This window comes from Pseudopodoces humilis, chromosome 16, assembly GCF_049639895.1.
Source record: "Pseudopodoces humilis isolate 2021_Gansu_Grassland_sample_001 chromosome 16, ASM4963989v1, whole genome shotgun sequence".
Classification (NCBI taxonomy): Eukaryota; Metazoa; Chordata; class Aves; order Passeriformes; family Paridae; genus Pseudopodoces; species Pseudopodoces humilis.
In genome coordinates, this window is record NC_142215.1 from 9689504 (window position 1) to 9709273 (window position 19770).

The 19770-nt window shown below is 43.8% G+C and overlaps 1 protein-coding gene across 3 annotated transcripts in view; it reads left to right on the top strand.

The window, feature by feature from the left end:
• Positions 1-4356, top strand: part of HOMER2 (homer scaffold protein 2) — a 53432-nt gene extending 49076 nt beyond the window's left edge. For all 3 annotated transcript variants that reach the window (XM_014251343.2, XM_014251344.2, XM_014251345.2), the window contains 3 exons: positions 795-905; positions 2901-2981; positions 4073-4356. In XM_014251343.2, coding sequence (XP_014106818.2) covers positions 795-905; positions 2901-2981; positions 4073-4261 — 381 coding nt within the window. In that variant the 3' untranslated portion in view covers positions 4262-4356. The remainder of the gene's footprint in view (positions 1-794; positions 906-2900; positions 2982-4072) is intronic.
• The last annotated feature ends 15414 nt before the right edge of the window (positions 4357-19770 follow it).

The window sequence follows — 19770 nt, forward strand, 5'->3', positions numbered from 1 at the left end:
AGCCAGACTGTGCAGCAACACTGCCTGTATAATGTGCTGTCTTCCTCCATGCAGGGAGGTTTTCTGAGGTTTTCCCCCAAGCAGGTTCCTTGCTCAATGCTCACACTGCACCACTGCAGTGCCCTGGGAAGCTCCTTTTGCTTTATTAATTGGGTCAGAATTTTTTGCATATCGCTCTACCTTCAAATGAGGGGAGTTATAATCCCAAAGCAACACGAAGCTGAGAATTAAAGTACATACTTTAATGAGCTGGTCCATCGGCCTGTGGGAAGTGCATCTCCTGGGAGCTGAGTCCAGAGCTGGCAGCAGGAGGTTTGGAGAGAGCAAAGCACATCCCTGGGCGAGAGAACAAAGCAGCAGATATTGCTCTGAACTGGTTTTCCCCCCAAAGTTTTGATGTTGTGTCCCTCATACACCAGCTGGAATAATAAGCAACCCCCAAGAGATTTCTTCCTCTTGTTGTGTTAAGAAAACCCATTCCTTGTAGCCTTGTGTTGGCTTCATAGGAGTGAAGTGCAGATTTTATCCCCAGTTCCACTTATTTTAGCAGCTCAGTGTTTTGTGCATTCCTGAGTACTTATAAGAGAGACTGTAAGAGAGAATAAATAGAGACCCAGGGTTTCCTAGTGGGTGTGTAAATTGACTCTTTTGAAGGAAAAAAGTGATAATTTGGTTGCGGTGAATCCAATGCTATGATTTAGGAAACAGATCCCATGTCCATTTCATCAGATGTGTTCTGCCCCAGATTTTCAGAAATTTGAGAAATTTCACCTAATGTCTGACATTTTTTAAAGATTGAAGAACTGGAGGAACAGTGCAATGAAATAAATAAAGAGAAGGAAAGAAATGCACAGTTGAGTAGACGTCTCCAGGAACTGGAAACAGAACTTCAGGACAAAGAGCTGGTGAGTGCCCTGAACACAGAAATAGTGTCTTCATGTTTGAGTGGGACTGTCTGCTTCTCTTCTTGGGTGTAGATTGTTGGTGAGGAGTGGCTCACCTACCACCAGAAGCAGACTGATATCTTGGGGTGTTGCCTGTTTCTAGGTTTTCCATGGACAGTCCCTTGTTTGGTAGTGTTTCTCCATCCAAGTTCCATGATGTGTTATGTGCTGTGACTGCACACTGTAATTTGGCAGGGGTTAGAAAAGGATGCCTTGGTGTACACAACACCTGTCCTTGTAGAAGAGCCAGTGGTGAAACTTGGTGCCCAGTGCCAGACAGATGTGTGCTGAGAACAGATTCATTTGACTCTCCCCATGCTGAAAATTCCCATAGGCATCAGGATTGCTGTTAAAAAGACATAATTTACAAAATAATTTGGCATTTGTGTAACAAGTCCTGTTTCTTTTTCTGGATGGCTCACAGTTTTCAGCTTTGCTGGTTTATGGTCTCGCTTTGACCTCAGGACTAATGACAAGAGTGAGAAATTCAGATTAATCTAGAGCGACCCAGTTTGTAATTTTTGACATTACAGGGTGTTAATTTTTCTAAGGAGGATGATGGCTTGGAACCCCAGAAGAGTGGGGAAAATAGTGGGAAGCGTTTTTTTTCTGTTGTCACAGTGACCAAATGATCTGTGCTGGCTGAAGAGGAAATGCAGTGCAGTAAAGTTTGCCACGTGCCATTACAGCATCTCTGCTGGTGCTCTTAAAAGCACTGCTGTTAATAGGTTTTGTGGTGGTGCAAGGAAATAGTTTAAGGAGATGGATTTCGATGCACTGTCATGAATATAGTGGTTTTCAGCCCTATATTTCACAGGAAAATGTAATGCTGTCTTCTCAACCTTTCTATGGCAATAGCATATATAACAACCCTTATTCTCTCCTATAATTCTCCTCAAGATTCACATTTTTACTGTACCAAATGAACCAGAAAATTGATTGACTTGTGAATTTTACAAGACTGTCTTCCATTTAAACTGAAAATATACTAACTTGTTTTAAAAATTCATACTTACACTAGCATGTTCTCGATTAGCTCTAAACTACCCATATGTAATCTTTCATGGTCTGGAATCCAAACCCACATGAAATCTGCTCAAGGCATGGCCATGTAAGAGAAGCTGCTGGTACCCTCCTCATGTAGGAGATGCTTGTCCTCCAGGTGGTTCCTCCACCAAATCCACGTCTCTGACTTGGAGACAAGGCTCTTGTGTGGAACAGTGTCAAGTGCTTTGCACAAGTCCAGGTAGTCCAGGGGTGTACCCCTGCCTTCTCTGGAGATCATCACCTACGTGGGCAGTTTCTGGAGGAGGATCTTGCACTTTTTTCCAGTTTGTCTTTATTTCCAACAGAGATATGGATTCCTGCTGTTGCTCTTTCCATTAACTCCCTTCATCAAGTCTGCTCAGTTTGGGTAATGAGGACAGAACCAAATACAGATTTTGGGGGAGGAGTAGGTGGTTCTCAGATCTGTACCATGGAGGAAAGCCCATTACACCTGTGTTCTGTAATGATGTCTCTGTATGTGCAGCTTCTAAAGCCACTGGCCTTTTTTTTTTTTTGCTGTCATACATCATTGAAATTGTCTAATTTGCTCTTTGCTACCATCTATAAATTACTTGTAGCATTACAGCCATTCAGATTTTTCTGGTATTTAATACATCTTTTGCATAGGTATATGGTTTAGGCTAAGATTTTATTAATATAATTCATGGAATTCATGCAAGAGACTGGATTACTTTGCCTGTTTTAGAAATGCAAAGTAAAAATTAAAGTGAAAAAATGTATTCTTGTAGAAAATTAGCAATTTTGGAATGCAGGCAGGTTATTTTGATTATTTTCCATCCAAATACTGTGCAGAATACAATAAAATATGCAAAGCCATTTCATGTTCAGATTTCCATTATGTTTTAAATTGAAGCTTGCACTAATATTTTTTCTTTTATGTTTTCAAAGGAACTGGAAGAGCTTCGAAAGCAGGGTGAAATTATACCAGAGCTAATGTCAGAATGTGAATCTGTATCTGAACAATTGCAGGTACAGTTTAGCAGTGAAATTAATTCCAAAATAGTTGGTACCTTTCCTTTACTTTTTTTTTCCCATAGCTATATACATTTCTCTGTTCAGACTTCAGTGTTTCGAGGCAAAAGAGCTCCAGTTCGTAAAAACAAAAAATGCTAATTACATGCAAAATACACAGTGCCATTCCCAGCACAGGAGTGGTTAAATGGCTCCATTGCAGAGACTGGTTTGCCTGGGATGATGTAGCACACACCTCCTGCAATCCCAGGCCATCCTGTATCCTGTGTTTCCACTGCTCTGGGCTCATGGAGGTGCACCACTGCCACCTGTGTCGAGCATCTCCCCAAGGCCTGGGGCTGATTGCTGCAGTGGCACCAGGGCAGGCTTTGGGGAAAGAAGCAGATGAGTAAAGCTGCTCAGCACCAGGAGTAAAAGTTCACCTGAGGATGTGTCGTGTGCTGTGCCATCCCTTTCCAGCAGCGCTGGCATGTGCCCGTGGCTCAGGAACCCTGCCCCAGCCAGCAGCTGGACTTTGGGCATTGCCTCCTTGAGTCAGGTCTTGTGGAAATGCAATAAATTAATACATGAAAAGAGAACAAAAATGAGCAGTCCCATCGATGAAGTAAAATCCAATCGATAAATAAGCCATCAAGCAAAGTAGAACTTTAAAAAAATACCAGTAAATCCCAAAGTGCTGAATAAAGCAACTTTATTCCTCAGACAGTATTTCCTAAGTTTGTTTTTCGAGGTTAAACCACCGTAGATAATTCTGTATGTAATTGATGGCACGGTGTCTAATTCTGCAACTGTAGCAATGACAGAAATGTATGCACAGTGCACGATTTAAATCCAGCTGAATTTGAAGATATCAACCAAATGACAAAGTCTGATGCAAAGCATCTTTTCCAGTTAATCTGTGTCCTTTCCTGCGTGGGCTTTTAATCAGACAAGCTCATGTCAGTTGCTCTCAGAGGTGCTTGTGTTAATCAGTTTACAGAAGTTCGAGCAAACTCTCACAGCCCCGCTGCCATTTGTTGCTTTAATCTATGAAATGCTGCCCATCCTTCTTCTCTGTGATTCATCTTATTGTCTCTTTTGTCTTTAAGGCTGCTGAGAAAAAGAACAAGGATCTTGAAGAGAAAGTCAGAACGCTAAGGACAGAAGTTGAAGAGAACAAACATAGGCAGACCAACCTTAAAACTGAATTAAAGAATTTTTTAGATGTACTAGACGGGAAGATAGATGAATTACATGATTTCCGACAAGGACTGTCTAAACTTGGGGTTGACAATTAGATGGCAATAGATCTTTTTTGTAATCTAGGGTCTGGATGTTTGATGTTTTGTTGATCCCAAATGTGTGTTTTACAAAATATAACTAGAACGTTCCACTTGTTTGCATTGGTTTTGTACATAGAGGCTGAAAATTTGCTGTGGGTTTTTGGTTTGTTTTTTTTTGGTGGGTTTATTTTATTTTGTTTGTTTATTTACCAAACCAATCGTGCTGCTCACTGAATTCTGTTGAGATTAGAAACTTTCTATATTGCTGCTCTGGCTTTGTGGGGTTGGGAACAGGTAGAGGGTTCTGTCTCAGGAATCTGGAACTAGACCTACCTTAAAATGAATATGCAGTTAGTTGTTGCAGGGAAATTTATATCTTTCTTAAGGGCTGTTGCAACCATAGAAACAGAAAAGAAGTCTTTTTCTTGTCCAGACTATCAGCACTCTTAGCAGGATTGACTTTATTCTGTGGTGGAGCAGAGAGATTAGCTGGAGCCCCTGCAGTTTGTAAAGTGTGCCTGTGATGAGCTGCAGCCAGGAAAATCACTTCTCACAGATACCAGTATCTTTAGGACCATGTCAATCAGGCCTGGTTCACCAAAAAAAAAATTGCAGTGGATTTCAGATAACCTCTGATAGAGGTTCCATGCGCTTGCCTGGATCCATACAGAACAGTCAACAATGCAGAAATGAGTTTCAACTCTTGAAGTCAAGTGTCTTACCAGTCAGTGAGGACAGCTTCTCTTGCTTAGCAGCATCACCTCTCTCTGGCCTTCAATTTTGAACCCATATAGTTTCATCATTATGTGCATCTCTGAAAAATGCCCACCTGAGTCTGGGGACCAGATATTTATTTTTAAAAGTGGTATGTTGCTGATTTGTACAGGACTCCTCCCCCTCTGTGTGCAACTTGATTGTTGTTGATTGACTTCTGCAGCAGTGAGGAAGGAGACATGGATCTGAAAAGCATTATAAGGTTACTGGAAGGTGTTTATCTGAAGCAAATTTCTGCCCAGGCGACTGGCAAGGCAATGGCCATGTGAAGTCAAAGTCCTTTACTATGATTTCTGCATTCTCTGGCAGTAGGGTAGGGATTAGTCACCAAGTTAGGTTGTACAAAAAAAAGCCCATCTCAATCCGAGAGGCAGAAATGTTCCTTTATTCTTGAACTGATTATTCAGCAGCTCTAAGAGTGTTTTGAGAAATGCAAGCTCATACCCTAGCCTTCAGTGAGGAGGAAGTTCAGTTCATGACAGACAGAGATGTAAAAAGGGACACAGAGGAGAATCCAGCCCAAGCTTTGCTCTTTCCACTAGAACTTCCTTCAGCTTCTTTCTCTTCTTTCCCCATAACCTGTTTTGAGGGTGTTTACCTGGGACCTTAATTCAGGAAAGTACTTTTGTGTACGTGATATTGTTATTTGCTTGATTCCGATGACAGCTTGGTTCAGCACTGTGTTAGTGCTTTCCAGCAGTGACTGGTATAAAATGGCCATGCTTTCCTTGGAATTTCAGGGCTTTTTTCTTTTTTTGGCACATCTTGATTATTAAAGTGGCCTTTAAAAGAAAGGTGGGTTGTAGGTGAAACATGCATTGAATACCTTTTCACAGATGAATATGTAATCCCCATGGTGGAGATGGGATCTGCCTGCAATTTTCCCTTGAATTTTCATTTCATCTGTTACTATTACATTATCTTCATTGCCTGTTTTTTAGAATGGACTTTGAGTATTTTTGCTTTTTACTCCTTTGAAACAATGGATGTAAAGTTAGGACCTTTCATAACCATTATGACCATTTAAATCTATTTTAAAAAAATTGTTTTAGGCTGTTGATATTTAAAAATAAAAATAAAAATCAGGTACATAGCATGTAGGCGTGTGAAAATTAGACTTTGCCAGCATGGAAGATTCAACAGTTGCATAATGTGGGGTTAGATCAGACTTCTCAAAATTGAAAATGACGTCAGAAACTGTGTGGTTGTGCACAAGTAGTCTCCATTTTTAGTCTTTTTATGTGATAGAAAGTCAGATATACACCATAATTTAGCAGGCAGCTCATCCTGCTTCTCCTCTCCTCCCATGCTGCTTTTTCGTCCCTGCATCAGCTGGGAACCACAGGATAACACAATTAAGAGCTGCAAGCAATACTGGCAGTCAGGGCCCTGCTCCTCACAGTGCTTCATTGCTTTTGCACCAAGGACCGTGCCCTGTCTTCCTTTTCCTGCTGAGTAATCTTAGGGCTTCTCTCTGTTTCAACATAAATTTTGTTTTTGGCATGATGCTGGGTAAAAGGATGCAAAAGACTCAGTGAAAAAATTACACTGTTTGGCTTAATCCAGATCTTTGTTTTTCACTTTAGTCAGGTCTAAGATCCAGTTCATTAGGAATGTATTAAGCCACTCTTAAATTGCAAGGGAAGTGTTTCCATGGGATTGCATTGATTAAACAGATGGAGTTTGATGGTGGCACATAAAGCCACTGCACAGCTCTGACACAGGCAGTTATTTCTGGGTGCTTAGTGCCTGCCAGAGGAACAATGGAGTCCTTAAATAAATCCCTGTCCTGTCTCTTCTATCTTGCCCCAGATGTATGCATCACATATCCGCTATTTCTCTGATGTTGAGTTGTTAGAGATGCCTGTACACAGCTTTATGCTGTGGGAAACTCCGTCCTTCAAGCCTCCAAGGGCTTGTTATAATTGCCTTCTTTCTTCTTTCTTCCCAACAGCAGTAAGTTGAGAGTTTCTACATATAATCACTTAAACTCCCCAAAATGCCATCTCTTTTAATCTTCCCATCTCTTTCATTGGATTTTCCCTCTTCAAGAGAAAAAAAGCGTGGCAGTGCATGCTCTCAGGAGTGTTTGGGCACCATCTGCAGCTGCCCTCTCCAGCCTGTCGCTGTCCCCACCCCAGGGGACCGATGGTGTCACACACTGCTTATTCCTTGGTGCTCTCTGGTGGCCCTGCACTAACCTGTGTGCCAAACAGAGCCTCACACTGCTCCTCTTGAGACTCATCCCAGCACTGAAATGCCTCCTCTGTCCTGATGGGAGCACCAGGGCAGCCAGCCTTCCTCCAGCAAAATGCACACACCATCCCACGGACGCACTGACCCTCCTTTTGTGCACAGCTGGAATTTCGCCTGTCCCTGTGGGCACCCTGAGTTCACAGACACCTGCTTAGGGGTGGCCCTAAACACTCCCAGGGCCAAGGAATTTTCATCCCTGTCCAACAGAGGATCCGCAGAACTTGGTTTTATTTGTTACACAGTGCTGGGCTAATCCTGGCTTCCCTGTGTCTGTCAGCAATGCCTTGGTCAGCACTCCCACCCAGCCTGAGCACAGGTTTATAGCAGGCTGTACCTCTCCTTGAGTGACCCTGAGTTCCCTTTCTGGACACAGGTTTCTCCCTCTAAGTGGTTTTTATGGCAGGATCTCTCCTACCTCACTTACATGGTCTCTCCTTAACAAAGGACATGTGCTTGGCACTTGCTGTGTGGGTCTGTGCACCACCATGGGTCCTGCCACACATCAGCAACCTGGGAGCTTCAGCTCTGCTGGCCTCCTGTGACACCAGGACAGTGTGTCTTACTGACCTCTGGCTGAGAGGCTTCTTTGAGGTGATGTTAGAGCTGCTGAATAATGCTACAGTTTGAGGGGTTTTGACAAAATGAGGAAAAAACGGGTATACCTTGGATAACATGAAAGCAAAAGTGACATTAAAATTGATAGAATTATTTTCAAGGGGAAAGAATATTCCATTAGATATATTATGTCACATTTTGGAAAAATACCTTAGTCTCGTATTAGGGATAAATTATTTCAAAATGAAAAAAATGGAACTTTGTTACACAGAATAAAGGTTAACCTTTTGGGGTTTTTATTATTTGGCTGAATCTTTCTTGGCCAATTTTGACTCAACTGCACAAGTAGTTCTCTTTGGCCTAGAAGTGCATTTTCAGCAATTGCCATACTTTGCAGTGTTCTGTCTACACCTAATTGGTGTCTCCTTCACTAAGTGAGCTCACTGGAAGAAAACTGTCTTTTCTTTACGAAATTCAACACCACCTGTCATTTTCTGTATCTGAGAGTTCAAAGAATGCACTTTCTTTGTTTTACACTGGGTGCATCTGTGGCCAGAAAACAAATGTTATTTAGACAATATCTTTTTTTCTGTACAAACACCTGATTTGTTTTTTATGTGGGCAATTTAGGGAGGGCAATTTTTTAAAGCTGCTTGGTGAATTAAGGTGAGCAGGAAGGGTTTCTGCTGTTGTGCCTGCTGTCCCTGCCCTGCCGTTGTCTTACAAGGGTACCAGCCAAAGCACTGGTGGTGCTAAGGCAGGGGCTCACCTGCCCTGTCCAGTGATTGCTCAGTGGCTTGCTGGCCACAGGAACACACATCCCACTCGCAGCAGGGCACAAATTGTCCACAGACTTCTGCTCTCTTCTCTACGCCATTTATTTATTTTTGCAAGTATCGATTCTTTTCCTTATTAATTTTTTGCCGCCTTTGGCTGCGCCATAAGTGACAGAAGGAAAATTCCCTGTTGTTGTCACCACCTTGCAGTGCTGGGAGTTTCTCAGCTACAAGACCATGCTCTTCCTTAGGCTCTTCCAAAGAGCTATCTTGGCAAAACTCTTCAAAGCATCAAGAGCTTGTAAGGAATATAGCACTGTCTTCTTGAGCCTATGGATTAGCAAAGATAAAACCCCTGTCAGGGTGAAATGCCTCGCTCAGCTGAATGTGTGCCAGATGCTCAATCTGAAGGGAAGAGGTGTAAGGGAAGGCAGCAGCAGCAGCAAATTTTTTTGGCTATCGTTTCAGCAGAGATTTCAGTGAAAGATGTGCTCTCCCCATGAGCTGTGGATGTGCCAAAGGTCTGGATGGCCACACCAATCCACCGGCTCACCTGCCTTTGTCCAGGCACTTCTGGGCTTGTCAAGCCTGTAAATATCAAGAAGTCCTCAGCATATCACAGGTGGTGCTGTGAGGGATGGAAGTGCCATGTCCACACACACGGAGCCCAGAGAGCACTGCAGCCACGGCTCTGGTTGTGGTCAGACACTTCCAGTCAAAAGCAGGAAAAGCTGTTCCTGTCCCACAGGGCCTCAGCAGTACCAGGGACCTTGTGGAAGAGCAGATCCAGCTTTTGGGAGGCTGAGGGGCAGCAAGGAGTCCCAGGCTGGGCTGGCAGGGTCTGGTTATGGGCACGATTTAGCAATGGTAGGACAGAAAGCTACCTTAAGGTAATTTTTCTTTCTGTGGATCGTGTTCAACAAGCACCTGTGTGTCAGGCCAAGCAATACACAGCCACAAGATGAATCCAGACACACCCACAGCCACAGAGCCCCAGCTGGCCCTCACAGCCTGGCCAGGGATGCTGTGCCTGGAGTCCCGCGCCCCCGGGAGCTCAGCAGGGCTTTAGGCTCACTATTGGAATGTACACCTGACACAAAGTTTGCACATCTTAAATACCACTCCCAGTGGTAAATGATAAGGTACCTGAAGTAAAATAGAGTCAGGAGGTGAATGAGAAATGTGATGAAGGTGCTTCCCAAAGGAGGGATCTCCTGCAGGCTGTGGGCAGAGCTGGTCCTGGCCAGGAGGGCTTTGCTTGCATCCCTGGGGGATGTTGGATGTCCAGCCTTTGATTTTCTACTGTGTTTTGTGTTAGCTCTTTTTTTTTTCTTCTTTTTTTTTTTTTTTTCTTTTTTTTTTTTGGCAGGTAGCCTGAACATACAGTCTTCAGATGAAGGTGCCTATACCTCTAAAAATCTTATATGCACATTTTGAAAGTTAGTTAATTTAGTTACCTAATAATAATGGTACATAGAAGAAAGGCACTTGAGAAAAATCTGTCTGCTATTGTATTTTTGTTTGGGTTGGTTTTGTTTGGTTTTTTAACACTGGTCAGCAATAATTATTTTAGCCATATACTAGCTGAAAAGACCGATATGTAAGATTTGTGAACTAAACTTCTAAGTTTGCAGGACTTTGATTAACCTGGGTATGTGATGAGGAAGCTATGCTCAATAAAAGAGTATTTTGCAGCATTTAGATGTTTTCATTTAATTGCCTAATAGTGATCATGAACATCATATTCTATAAAGCTCATCATGAATGACAAACAAAGCACATCGTTTTTAACATGAATATATCCCTTGTAGTTGAAAGTTCTGAGAGTGTACTAGTGTGGTCTGCTATACCAAAATATTTAGATTATTATGAGATTCTAGTACTAAAGATAAACATACACCCTGTTTTTATTGTTTCAAGTAAAGTTTAGTGAATGACGATTTGTTGATATACAACTGTGGGAAAACACTGCAGTGCTCTAAATGTATATTTTTATTTGGGTTTATTATATTTAGTATATGTTTCAATGAAAACTGAAGTGTTTACTACAGTTGGATCATTGTAAAACATCTCTTACCTCATTTTGTCTGCTGTAAAAAAGTACTACCCTCTTATTTTTTTTTCTTTTTTCAAATTGACCATAGACAGTCAATGTTAATATTTAGACTCCTAGTAGCAGTAAATGCTGGGTTTTATATCTATAAAACAAAAACTTGATTTTTTTCTTTATGAACTTATTATATAACTTTGTGATTTTTATCTGATTTTATTGTAACATAAAGTTGTTTTATGTAAAAATATATAGTTTAAGTAAAATCTCTTGTCTCACTGTCTTCATTGACTTCAGAAAATTAATATCTTTGAGGCTGCAAGTCTGAACTCAATGGAATTCTGTGTTTGATCAGAAGAATGTGTTTTTGTTCTATATGTATGGTATCGAGACTTGGAAACCACAAGGACTCATTCTTCAAGAGGTGGAGCTTTAAATTGTTTGTCTTCCTTCACTTTGTTCCATTAGCCCAGTCAGAGAGGGTGCAGGACTAGTGGTACTTACATGACTGGAAAAGTAGAATTTATAAATATTTGGAGATGAAATTTTGGATTTATTATGTGCTGAGAGGGGCCTATTGTCAGGAAGCAGCTTTTTGTTGCCCTGTTTGGGGTACGCTCAGGACTGAAAACCCTCTTGTGATTCCTGAAACTGATGCAACTGCCTCTGGTAGCAGCTGAAGCTGATATTGTCTCTGGAGAAATTGCCTAGGACTAGGGATTAACCCTGTGTTGAAACGAGGGGTGTTTTGACAGCCTTCTCCTGCATCAGCTGCGAGCAGTTAATGGGAGCCCTCTCAGATGAGGGATGAGCCCTCTCCAAGGTCCCTGCTGCAGCCCGGTGACACCACGCACACAGCAGCTCATCCCTGGAAGGGAACAGCACCAGGGTCCATCTTCAGACACTACATAATGACACTCTCAGCACTGTTGTAGCCATCATACAGAAGCAGGGTTTCTGTCTCTGCACCCAGCCAGGCTTCCCCAAAGGAAATGAGAGGGTTTGAGGATTGCTAAGCGGCTGCGGCTCATTGTGCCTTTGTTACTCTGGGCTAGAGGCCTGCAAATGTCAGCCTAGGGGTGAGCAGGAAACTCATCTGCCCCTGACCTTTAGAGCTTTTCAACCAGGAGCCATCAATAGTTCTGACAAGCAGTACAGCAAATTATTGCAGTCTCTGAATAACCAGGGTCTACAGACCAGTATCTACAAAACCAGCTTATGTGCACCCCAGTAAAACACAAGTAACTGTCTCTAGTCCTTAGCAAAAAACACCCCCATTTATCTGTTAGGATTTGCATAATTATGAATGTTAGTACAACAGAAGTATCTCTGAGTACATCCCATCACCCACAATTATCAGAAGCAAGCCTCATTCTGTTCCTAGCAAGCTGCTGGTCCCACGGTGGGCATTCCCACTCATCCATGTGAGCACAGGGCAGTGCCTCTACTGGGCACAGAGGTACCTGTTTGCTGCAGCCACACCTGGCACTTCTGTGTCCTATTTGCTTCATTAAGCCCAGGGTACATTTTTAGCATCAGAAAGTCTCTGGTTTGTGTGAAGGGCTGCTCCTTGCCAGCTGTTCATAGTGCAAGTGAACAGTGGTTCCAAAAGAAACACTGGTCTGGGAGCTGTGGTGAGTGATGCTTCCAGCAGGGATATCTGCTGCTGCTGTCTGTGAACCCTTAATTTTTATATCTGGATTCCTGTCAGAAAACTTGGGAGCCTCCTCAATGGACTGTGTCCTTACACAGGCACACATTAAAATGTGTTTTACCTGACTGTGGGCTGCTGAGCTGTGATGTGCCACCTCTGGATGTCTGATGGAAACATGAGGTGAACTTTAAATCAAATGTTTGACTCTAAGTGGATGAACAACCCTTTAATATATACTTCTTTTGGACACTTTGGATTCCTTCAAAAACATAGCAAGAGATAGGCCATAATTTCCTTTGTTTTTGAGGAAAACCCCCAGCATGGCACCATGGGGAGGCCTGTATAAAGGTAGTACAGGATGAGATCCCTGAGCAGGAACAGGATTGCTCTCTCCATAATGTGTAGCTGGTGACTAGGTTGAACTTACATAAAATTCAACATTACTCAGTCCCACACACTTTTAATTTTCCATGCTTTTCATCTAAAGGCATGTCTGCACCAACAACGGAAGAAAGGAAGATATGTTAATTATATATTATTAACTGTCTCCCCACTTCCTAGAAGACTTGAGCATTTTTTCAAATTCACTGCATACATTTTCTTTTATTTTTTTTTTACTCCTAAAAAGTAGCCAAAATCTTGTAAAAAAATTTAATTATTTACAACATTAAATATCCTTTACATAATCAGCATTGCCAACCAGAGCAGAAGAGCAGCGTCAGTGAGACTAATACATAATGGGCTGTTCTCCTGAGAACAACTGAAATGTTAATGTTAGAAATAAAAATGTGTCAGTAGCAGCTGAGAAAGCAAAGACAGGTGATGACAGGAGCTCAGCCAGACCTGCAGTGGTGGTGCAGCCCTGCTTCAGCCACCAAACCCACTGGAGCAAAGTCCAACCATCCTTCAAAAACAGAAAAAAAATGCCCTGCCAGGTGCAGTGCCAGGTTTGATTTCAGTGAGCAAGGCTAAAAATGGCCATCCAAAGGCTCGTGAGGCAGCTCTGCAAGGGCTGTGCCAGGCCCTGCCACACAGCTCTCCACTTTGTCATTAACAATGTCAGGGCAGCACTGCCATGGAGCTGCTCAGGCTGTGGAGATCTGAGACCTGGTGAATTTTAAAAGCATAGCTAACCTTTGCAAGGCAAACATTCCGATCCTCTTGCAATAATGTATTGCTAGGAACAAGTGTAACAGATCACTGCAGCTGAGTGGTGCTTAACTCTGACCTCTGCCTCTGAATTTTTCAAAGGCAGGTCTTTCTGCTATGAAATTCCCTTTGGGTCTCAATATTTTTCCTGAACATTGAACATATTTCAATAACTTCAGAAATGTTGGATCTTCTCAGAAGCACTGTCTGCAATGAAATGATCTCTAGATGGAAAACTGCATGTTGAAAAATCGGAATTTTTGTGAGCCAACATGAGGTCTAGCTCCTGGTTTTGAGGCTGTATTCCAGTTGTACAGGCACAGCAGTGAGACACATCTTACCGAATCAATCCTGCTCTATTCTCCACCACAAAATGGATCTCTTCATAAATACCTACCCTCCTGTGTTTGTGTGTAGCAGTGGTTGTATCCAGGATCCCATGCAGCTTTCCAGGACCATATGCCCGTATCCATGGCTGGATGCTGCAGTCTGAGTGAGAGCTTAACCCCTGAACAACATTTCTTGACAATGGTTTGCATTTAATTAATCGTTTATGAGCAGATACATCTATCAGCACATGAAGCAGGTTTATTTGAGTATTTTTGTTTTCCTTCTATGTCCTCTCCATTCATTAGTACTGGCAGTCTATGAAAAAGAAATCTGTGGCTGCTGTAATCAAGAGAGATTGAGCTCTTGCTTTTCTCCTGACTTTTCATCATTGAATATGATTTGTTGCATATGCCCTGGATTGTGCTTAATGTATGCTGGCTGGAGGGAATTCAGACATTGGGGGAATTATAGATAATAGCAGCACTGGCAACCCTTTTGCATCATCACGTCACACTGGAATATCCACTTTCAAAGCTATTTACATTTAGTCTTTTGCCACTTATTTCTTTGCTACCATTAGCTGTGGCTTTAATTTTTCTCTGGATGCAGGTTTGTACTGTTCATTATCCTGAAGATGAATGTTGCAAAACAGGATGCTGGAGTTCCCTGAAGAACAGAGACCTTTCCAGTCCTGTTCATCTATAGCAGTGTTGGGTCCATTTATGAAGATAATCCCTGGCTCTAAAACCTGAGAAATTGCAGTGATTCACTAATCACTCCCTAATGCTGTGGAGGTCCCACAGTCACTAGCACAGTCATTTCAGTGGGTGGGGAATGGCTTTAGGACAGGGATGAGAGATAGAGGAATGATGTTTGGAAACCAGAAGGGAAAGAGCAGCAGGTACTTGCCAGATACTTACACAGGCAAAGAGCTCCTTTTGGCAGAGCAGACAGGATGCACTGCTGGCTCCTCACCCCTGTGTGTGCCTGCACACTCCTGCGCACTCCTGTACACTATTGTACATTCCTGCACACTCCTGTACACTATTGCACATTCCTGCACACTCCTGTACACTCTGCACATTCCTGCACACTCCTGCACACTCCTGTACACTATTGTACATTCCTGCACACTCCTGTGCACTCCTGTACACTCTGCACATTCCTGCACACTCCTGTACATTCCTGTGCACTCCTGTACACTATTGTACATTCCTGCACACTCCTGTGCACTCCTGTACACTCTGCACATTCCTGCACACTCCTGTACATTCCTGTGCACTCCTGTACACTATTGCACATTCCTGCACACTCCTGTGCACTCCTGTACACTCCTGCACATTCCTGCACACTCTGCACATTCCTGCACACTCCTGCACACTCCTGCACACTCCTGTACACTCCTGTACACTATTGCACACTCCTGCACACTCCTGCACACTCCTGCACACTCCTGTACACTATTGCACACTCCTGTACACTCCTGCACACTCCTGTACACTATTGCACACTCCTGCACACTCCTGTACACTCCTGTACACTATTGCACACTCCTGCACACTCCTGCACACTCCTGCACACTCCTGCACACTCCTGTACACTATTGCACACTCCTGCACACTCCTGCACACTCCTGCACACTCCTGTACACTATTGCACACTCCTGTACACTCCTGTACACTCCTGTACACTATTGCACACTCCTGCACACTCCTGCACACTCCTGCACACTCCTGCACACTCCTGTACACTATTGCACACTCCTGCACACTCCTGCACACTCCTGCACACTCCTGTACACTATTGCACACTCCTGTACACTCCTGTACACTCCTGTACACTATTGCACACTCCTGTACACTCCTGCACACTCCTGCACACTCCTGTACACTCCTGCACACTCCTGTACACTTCCCGGGACTTCCAGCCGGGCTCGGCAGGAGGGGATGGCACAGAGCTCCCCACGTAGGCTGGGGAAGCGTAGGCACTGGATCCTATTTCGCTGTCACCTCTGCTTGGCAGGAAGAGCCTGTGGGAAGGGCAGTGAGTCACTTGCCGATGCATAAGTGAGTCAAGCACGTCTCCAGGAGTGGGACAGACTCATTTCCTCACCCCCGGTGTCTGCCGTGCCCACTGCCGTGGAGCCCAGACACACGGATGCCACGCTGCTGCTGCCGGAGCTGGCAGCCTTTCCACTCCTCTGGGTGAGGAGAGGATGGGAACCAGGGCTCAGAGAAACGCCTTGGCCAAGGCTCTGCAAAGACACCCGTGGGATGATGTAGACTATCGCCTGGGGATAAAAGGGAGCCGCAAATGCCTTTGTGACACTGACAGCGATTAACTGTGCTCGAGTGGGGGGAACCCCAGTGTCCCAGGAGGACAAGGAGGTTCTCTCCCAAGCTGCGGACTGGCCAGCCTTTCCCCAGACTTTTTGGGTGCTGGCAGGGCAGTGCTGGACGCTGTTCTGGCCAGGGCTGCTTGTGGCCCCTTTCTGCCACAGCCACATGAATGCCATCACCTGCAGGCAGCTGCCCTGGGAGGATGCTGTCCCCCCATCCTCATCACTTTAACGGGGATTTGAGCCAAAAGGAGTATCTAGAGGAAGATGAACAAACATAGTTTTGCTAAATATGTTTTCTAAGCAGTTTGTGGCTCACTCTTACTGCCAGAGCAAAGGCTTGCTAAAGATGGCTTGCTTTACAAAGCATTTTCACAAGTAACTGAGCTGTTAATGTCGCTGTTACCTGAGCAGATTTAATTGTGCGGCTTCCTGCTCTCAGCTTAGCGTGACATGCTGAGAATGAAAATCACATACCTTTTTGCCAGGAAAAAAATGCCATGTTCTGGAGCAGTTTTGAGTGTTTCCTCCAGGGATACATTCACATATTGTTCTGAGCAGTTTTTGCTGCCAAGGTTTGCTGTGGCATTTATTAAAAAATGCTTTCAATACCATTCACCTTTTATCACCACCATGGGTTTAGTTGAAATGATGTGTCCCTCTTTCCTACCAATATCACGTTATTATTGCACCTAGTGCGCAGATGTGCTCTTGAATGCAAATACAGCTTTTGGAATTAAATCCATGCTTTTTGAGTGAGGGCATGCATAGCCTTAAGTCCCATTTTCTCCGAAGGATGCACACTCTTATCTTCCAACCACTTTGTAGAGGAAGACTGAAAAGAGAAGCATTTCCCAGCTATCCGTTAGTTCTAATGAAAGCCTTCATACTCATCCTCTTTGTCCCTCCTTCTCCTGGTGTATCTTTTTATTTTAAGGGATAAAAGAAGGAAGACATTGAAGGATGGATCACGGGTGCTGCCCTGAAAACCTTCACCACTTCAAGCCCTTCTATTTAGACTATTCCATAGCCCCCACAGTCCCACAGGTGCTCAAGCCCCTGTAAATCTGGGTCACTTCAAAGTGTTCACACTCAGATTTGATTTGCTTGATTCAGTACCATTTTTCAGAAAAATAAAAGGTCAGTATTCAGCTCGTGGGCCAGCCCTGTGCACTGAGTTGGTGCTTTCACTATGGAGAAGCTTCATAAATCCCAAAAAGCAGCATGTTGGCAGAAATGCTGACAAATCCAAGGCTGCCCTGACACCACCTGCTATGGCCATGGTGCTCCGTGCCCCAGCCCCGCTGCCATGGCTCTTCTCTCGCTGTGATCAAAGCACTGGTGTTTCAAAGTGAAGTCTTTTAGTCAGACCAAGTAGTCTTTGAATACATTAGCTTTAAACCTCTGTAAAAATACTGGCAGCTGCTGTCTAGACTGCCCTCATCACAGATCACAAGCTCCAGTGATACTGATTTATAGAAATTGATCTCTTTACCTCATGACCGGGATTTCCAGCAGATTTGTGCATTAACTCTTTAAAGCCAGACAACTGCATTTTCAGTTTAAAAAAAATCAATTTCTGCAGACAGACAATTAGGGCAGACTATTCCCACCAAGGGATTCAGTTACTAGCCCAGACTGAGGTAGTTTGAGAAGGGTATTTAATGTCAAAAAGGAGTCTCAGCATTTTTGCAGGTTAATATTAAACTGGTCTGATAGAGCTGGGTATCATGGATCCAGCAGCTGCACCAAACATATTGAGGTGAGAAGGCATCTGCTGAATCATGAGCTCAAATCCAGATTAAGGCCTCTCTCTTGGCACTTGCAAATGGTTTTCTCGAGTGCCCCACCAACCTGTGGCACTGGGGCTATTTCTTACAGCCTCCCCTCCATAGCCCAGTGGGGTCATGGTCACAGAGAGACAGAAGAAAAATCCTGAGGGCAGCTTAGAAAGGGTTTTTTGAGTGTTACATTTGAGCATCTCTCAGAAAACAGGGTGTTGCTTCCCCTGCAGAGCAAACTGAGCCTCAAGGCACCAGAACACCGAGCTCACCTGGCTCAGCTGGGCTTGGGCTGCAAACCTCTCCCTGCCACAGCAGCCAGCAACACCAGCAGTGCCCTGGGGTGTTTATCTGACCTACTTATAAAGATTTCCAGTGACAGAAACTCCACCACCTTTCCAGGCAGCCTGTCCCTGAACTTCTCTTCTCCCACTGTTTGTTAGAAAGGTTTTCCTACCATTACCCTGAATCATTTCAGCTGTAATTTAAGCCCCTTATCTCTCTGCGAACACACAGAACAAATTATTTCTCTCCTCTTTGCAGCAGCCTCTTATGTATTTGAAAACTGCTCTCACCTTCTTCTCTTTAGGATAATGCCAGTGCTTTTGGTGTTTACCATGGCCATGCTTCTGACATCCAGAAGAATTGGTGATCCAACAGCTACTCTGCTGAGTAGGATCCATTAAATTTTGGTAGTGAACCAGGCAGTGAGGATTACTTGATAGAGGTGAAATTTTCTACACCAACCAGAAAATTGCAGCAGCACATTTTCCACAGAGCAGACCTGCTGGCTGTCCAGCAAAAGACAGAAAACACGTGGGTTCAGCAGTTCCTGAATGGGTTTTCAAGGATATTTTTCAGCCTGGGATGTAGAGCTCTGTTGGACACATGAGATCAGACCCAGATGAGCTTGAGACATGGTCACAAAAGAAACTCTTAAGCAGGAGAAATCACTGTCCAGTGGTGCTGATCCTCAGATGGCCTCTCCTGAGTAAAAGTGCTGCAGTTAAACACACAAAAGCTGTAAGATTTGCTGGAGAAATCACATCTCAATTGTCTATATATTTTATGCAATTTTCAACTTCCTAAGGATGCAACAGTAAATTAGTAAAGGGCTCTGTGCTGCCTTTTGGCAGGAGGTACGAGCCAGGGGGAGGCAGCTGAGCCTCTGCACCCTTTATCCAGCTTTAAATTACTGCACTACTAAAAGGCATGGCCTGGGAGAGCTCTCAGCCCCAGCACCACCCCAGGAGCTGGGCACCCCTTTGGCCCAGGGTATCCTTGGGGAAAAAAATCTTTGCTTCCACAGGACCAGATTTTGTCTATGGGAAGCGACTTTGGGGTGGATTCTGCCCTGCCCATCCCAGCTCAGGGGGCAGCAGGATGCAGTGGGCACACTGCCATAGTGGCCAGCTCCACTCCATGATAGCTCCTGGGGAGAACTGAGTAACACCTGACCTGTGCCGATGCTCTTTTTGTCTGTTTGGTTTTATAGCAGTGGATAAAAAGTGTTTTTTTTCTCACGTCCAAACAGCAGTAGGTGCTTAAACAGTAAAAAATGAACCCCCAGCTGCTGCTTCTGCTTCTCGCATGAAAATTGCTGCATACATATTTACTGTGCTGATTAAACAGATCTGCTGCTCTACAGTGAAACAGGGAATTAAAGCACTGTATTTTCAATTTTGTTCCTAAATTACAATTCATAAATATTTGGGAAAATAAGGGCATTTACATATACCATTAGTGAGAGTGCAGTTGCTGTATGGCTGCCACTTGCTATCAAAACCCAGGGTGTACCATGGTATAAATAATACTCAGTTCACAGCAGAATCTTAAAATGACAACACTCTGAATCCACCTC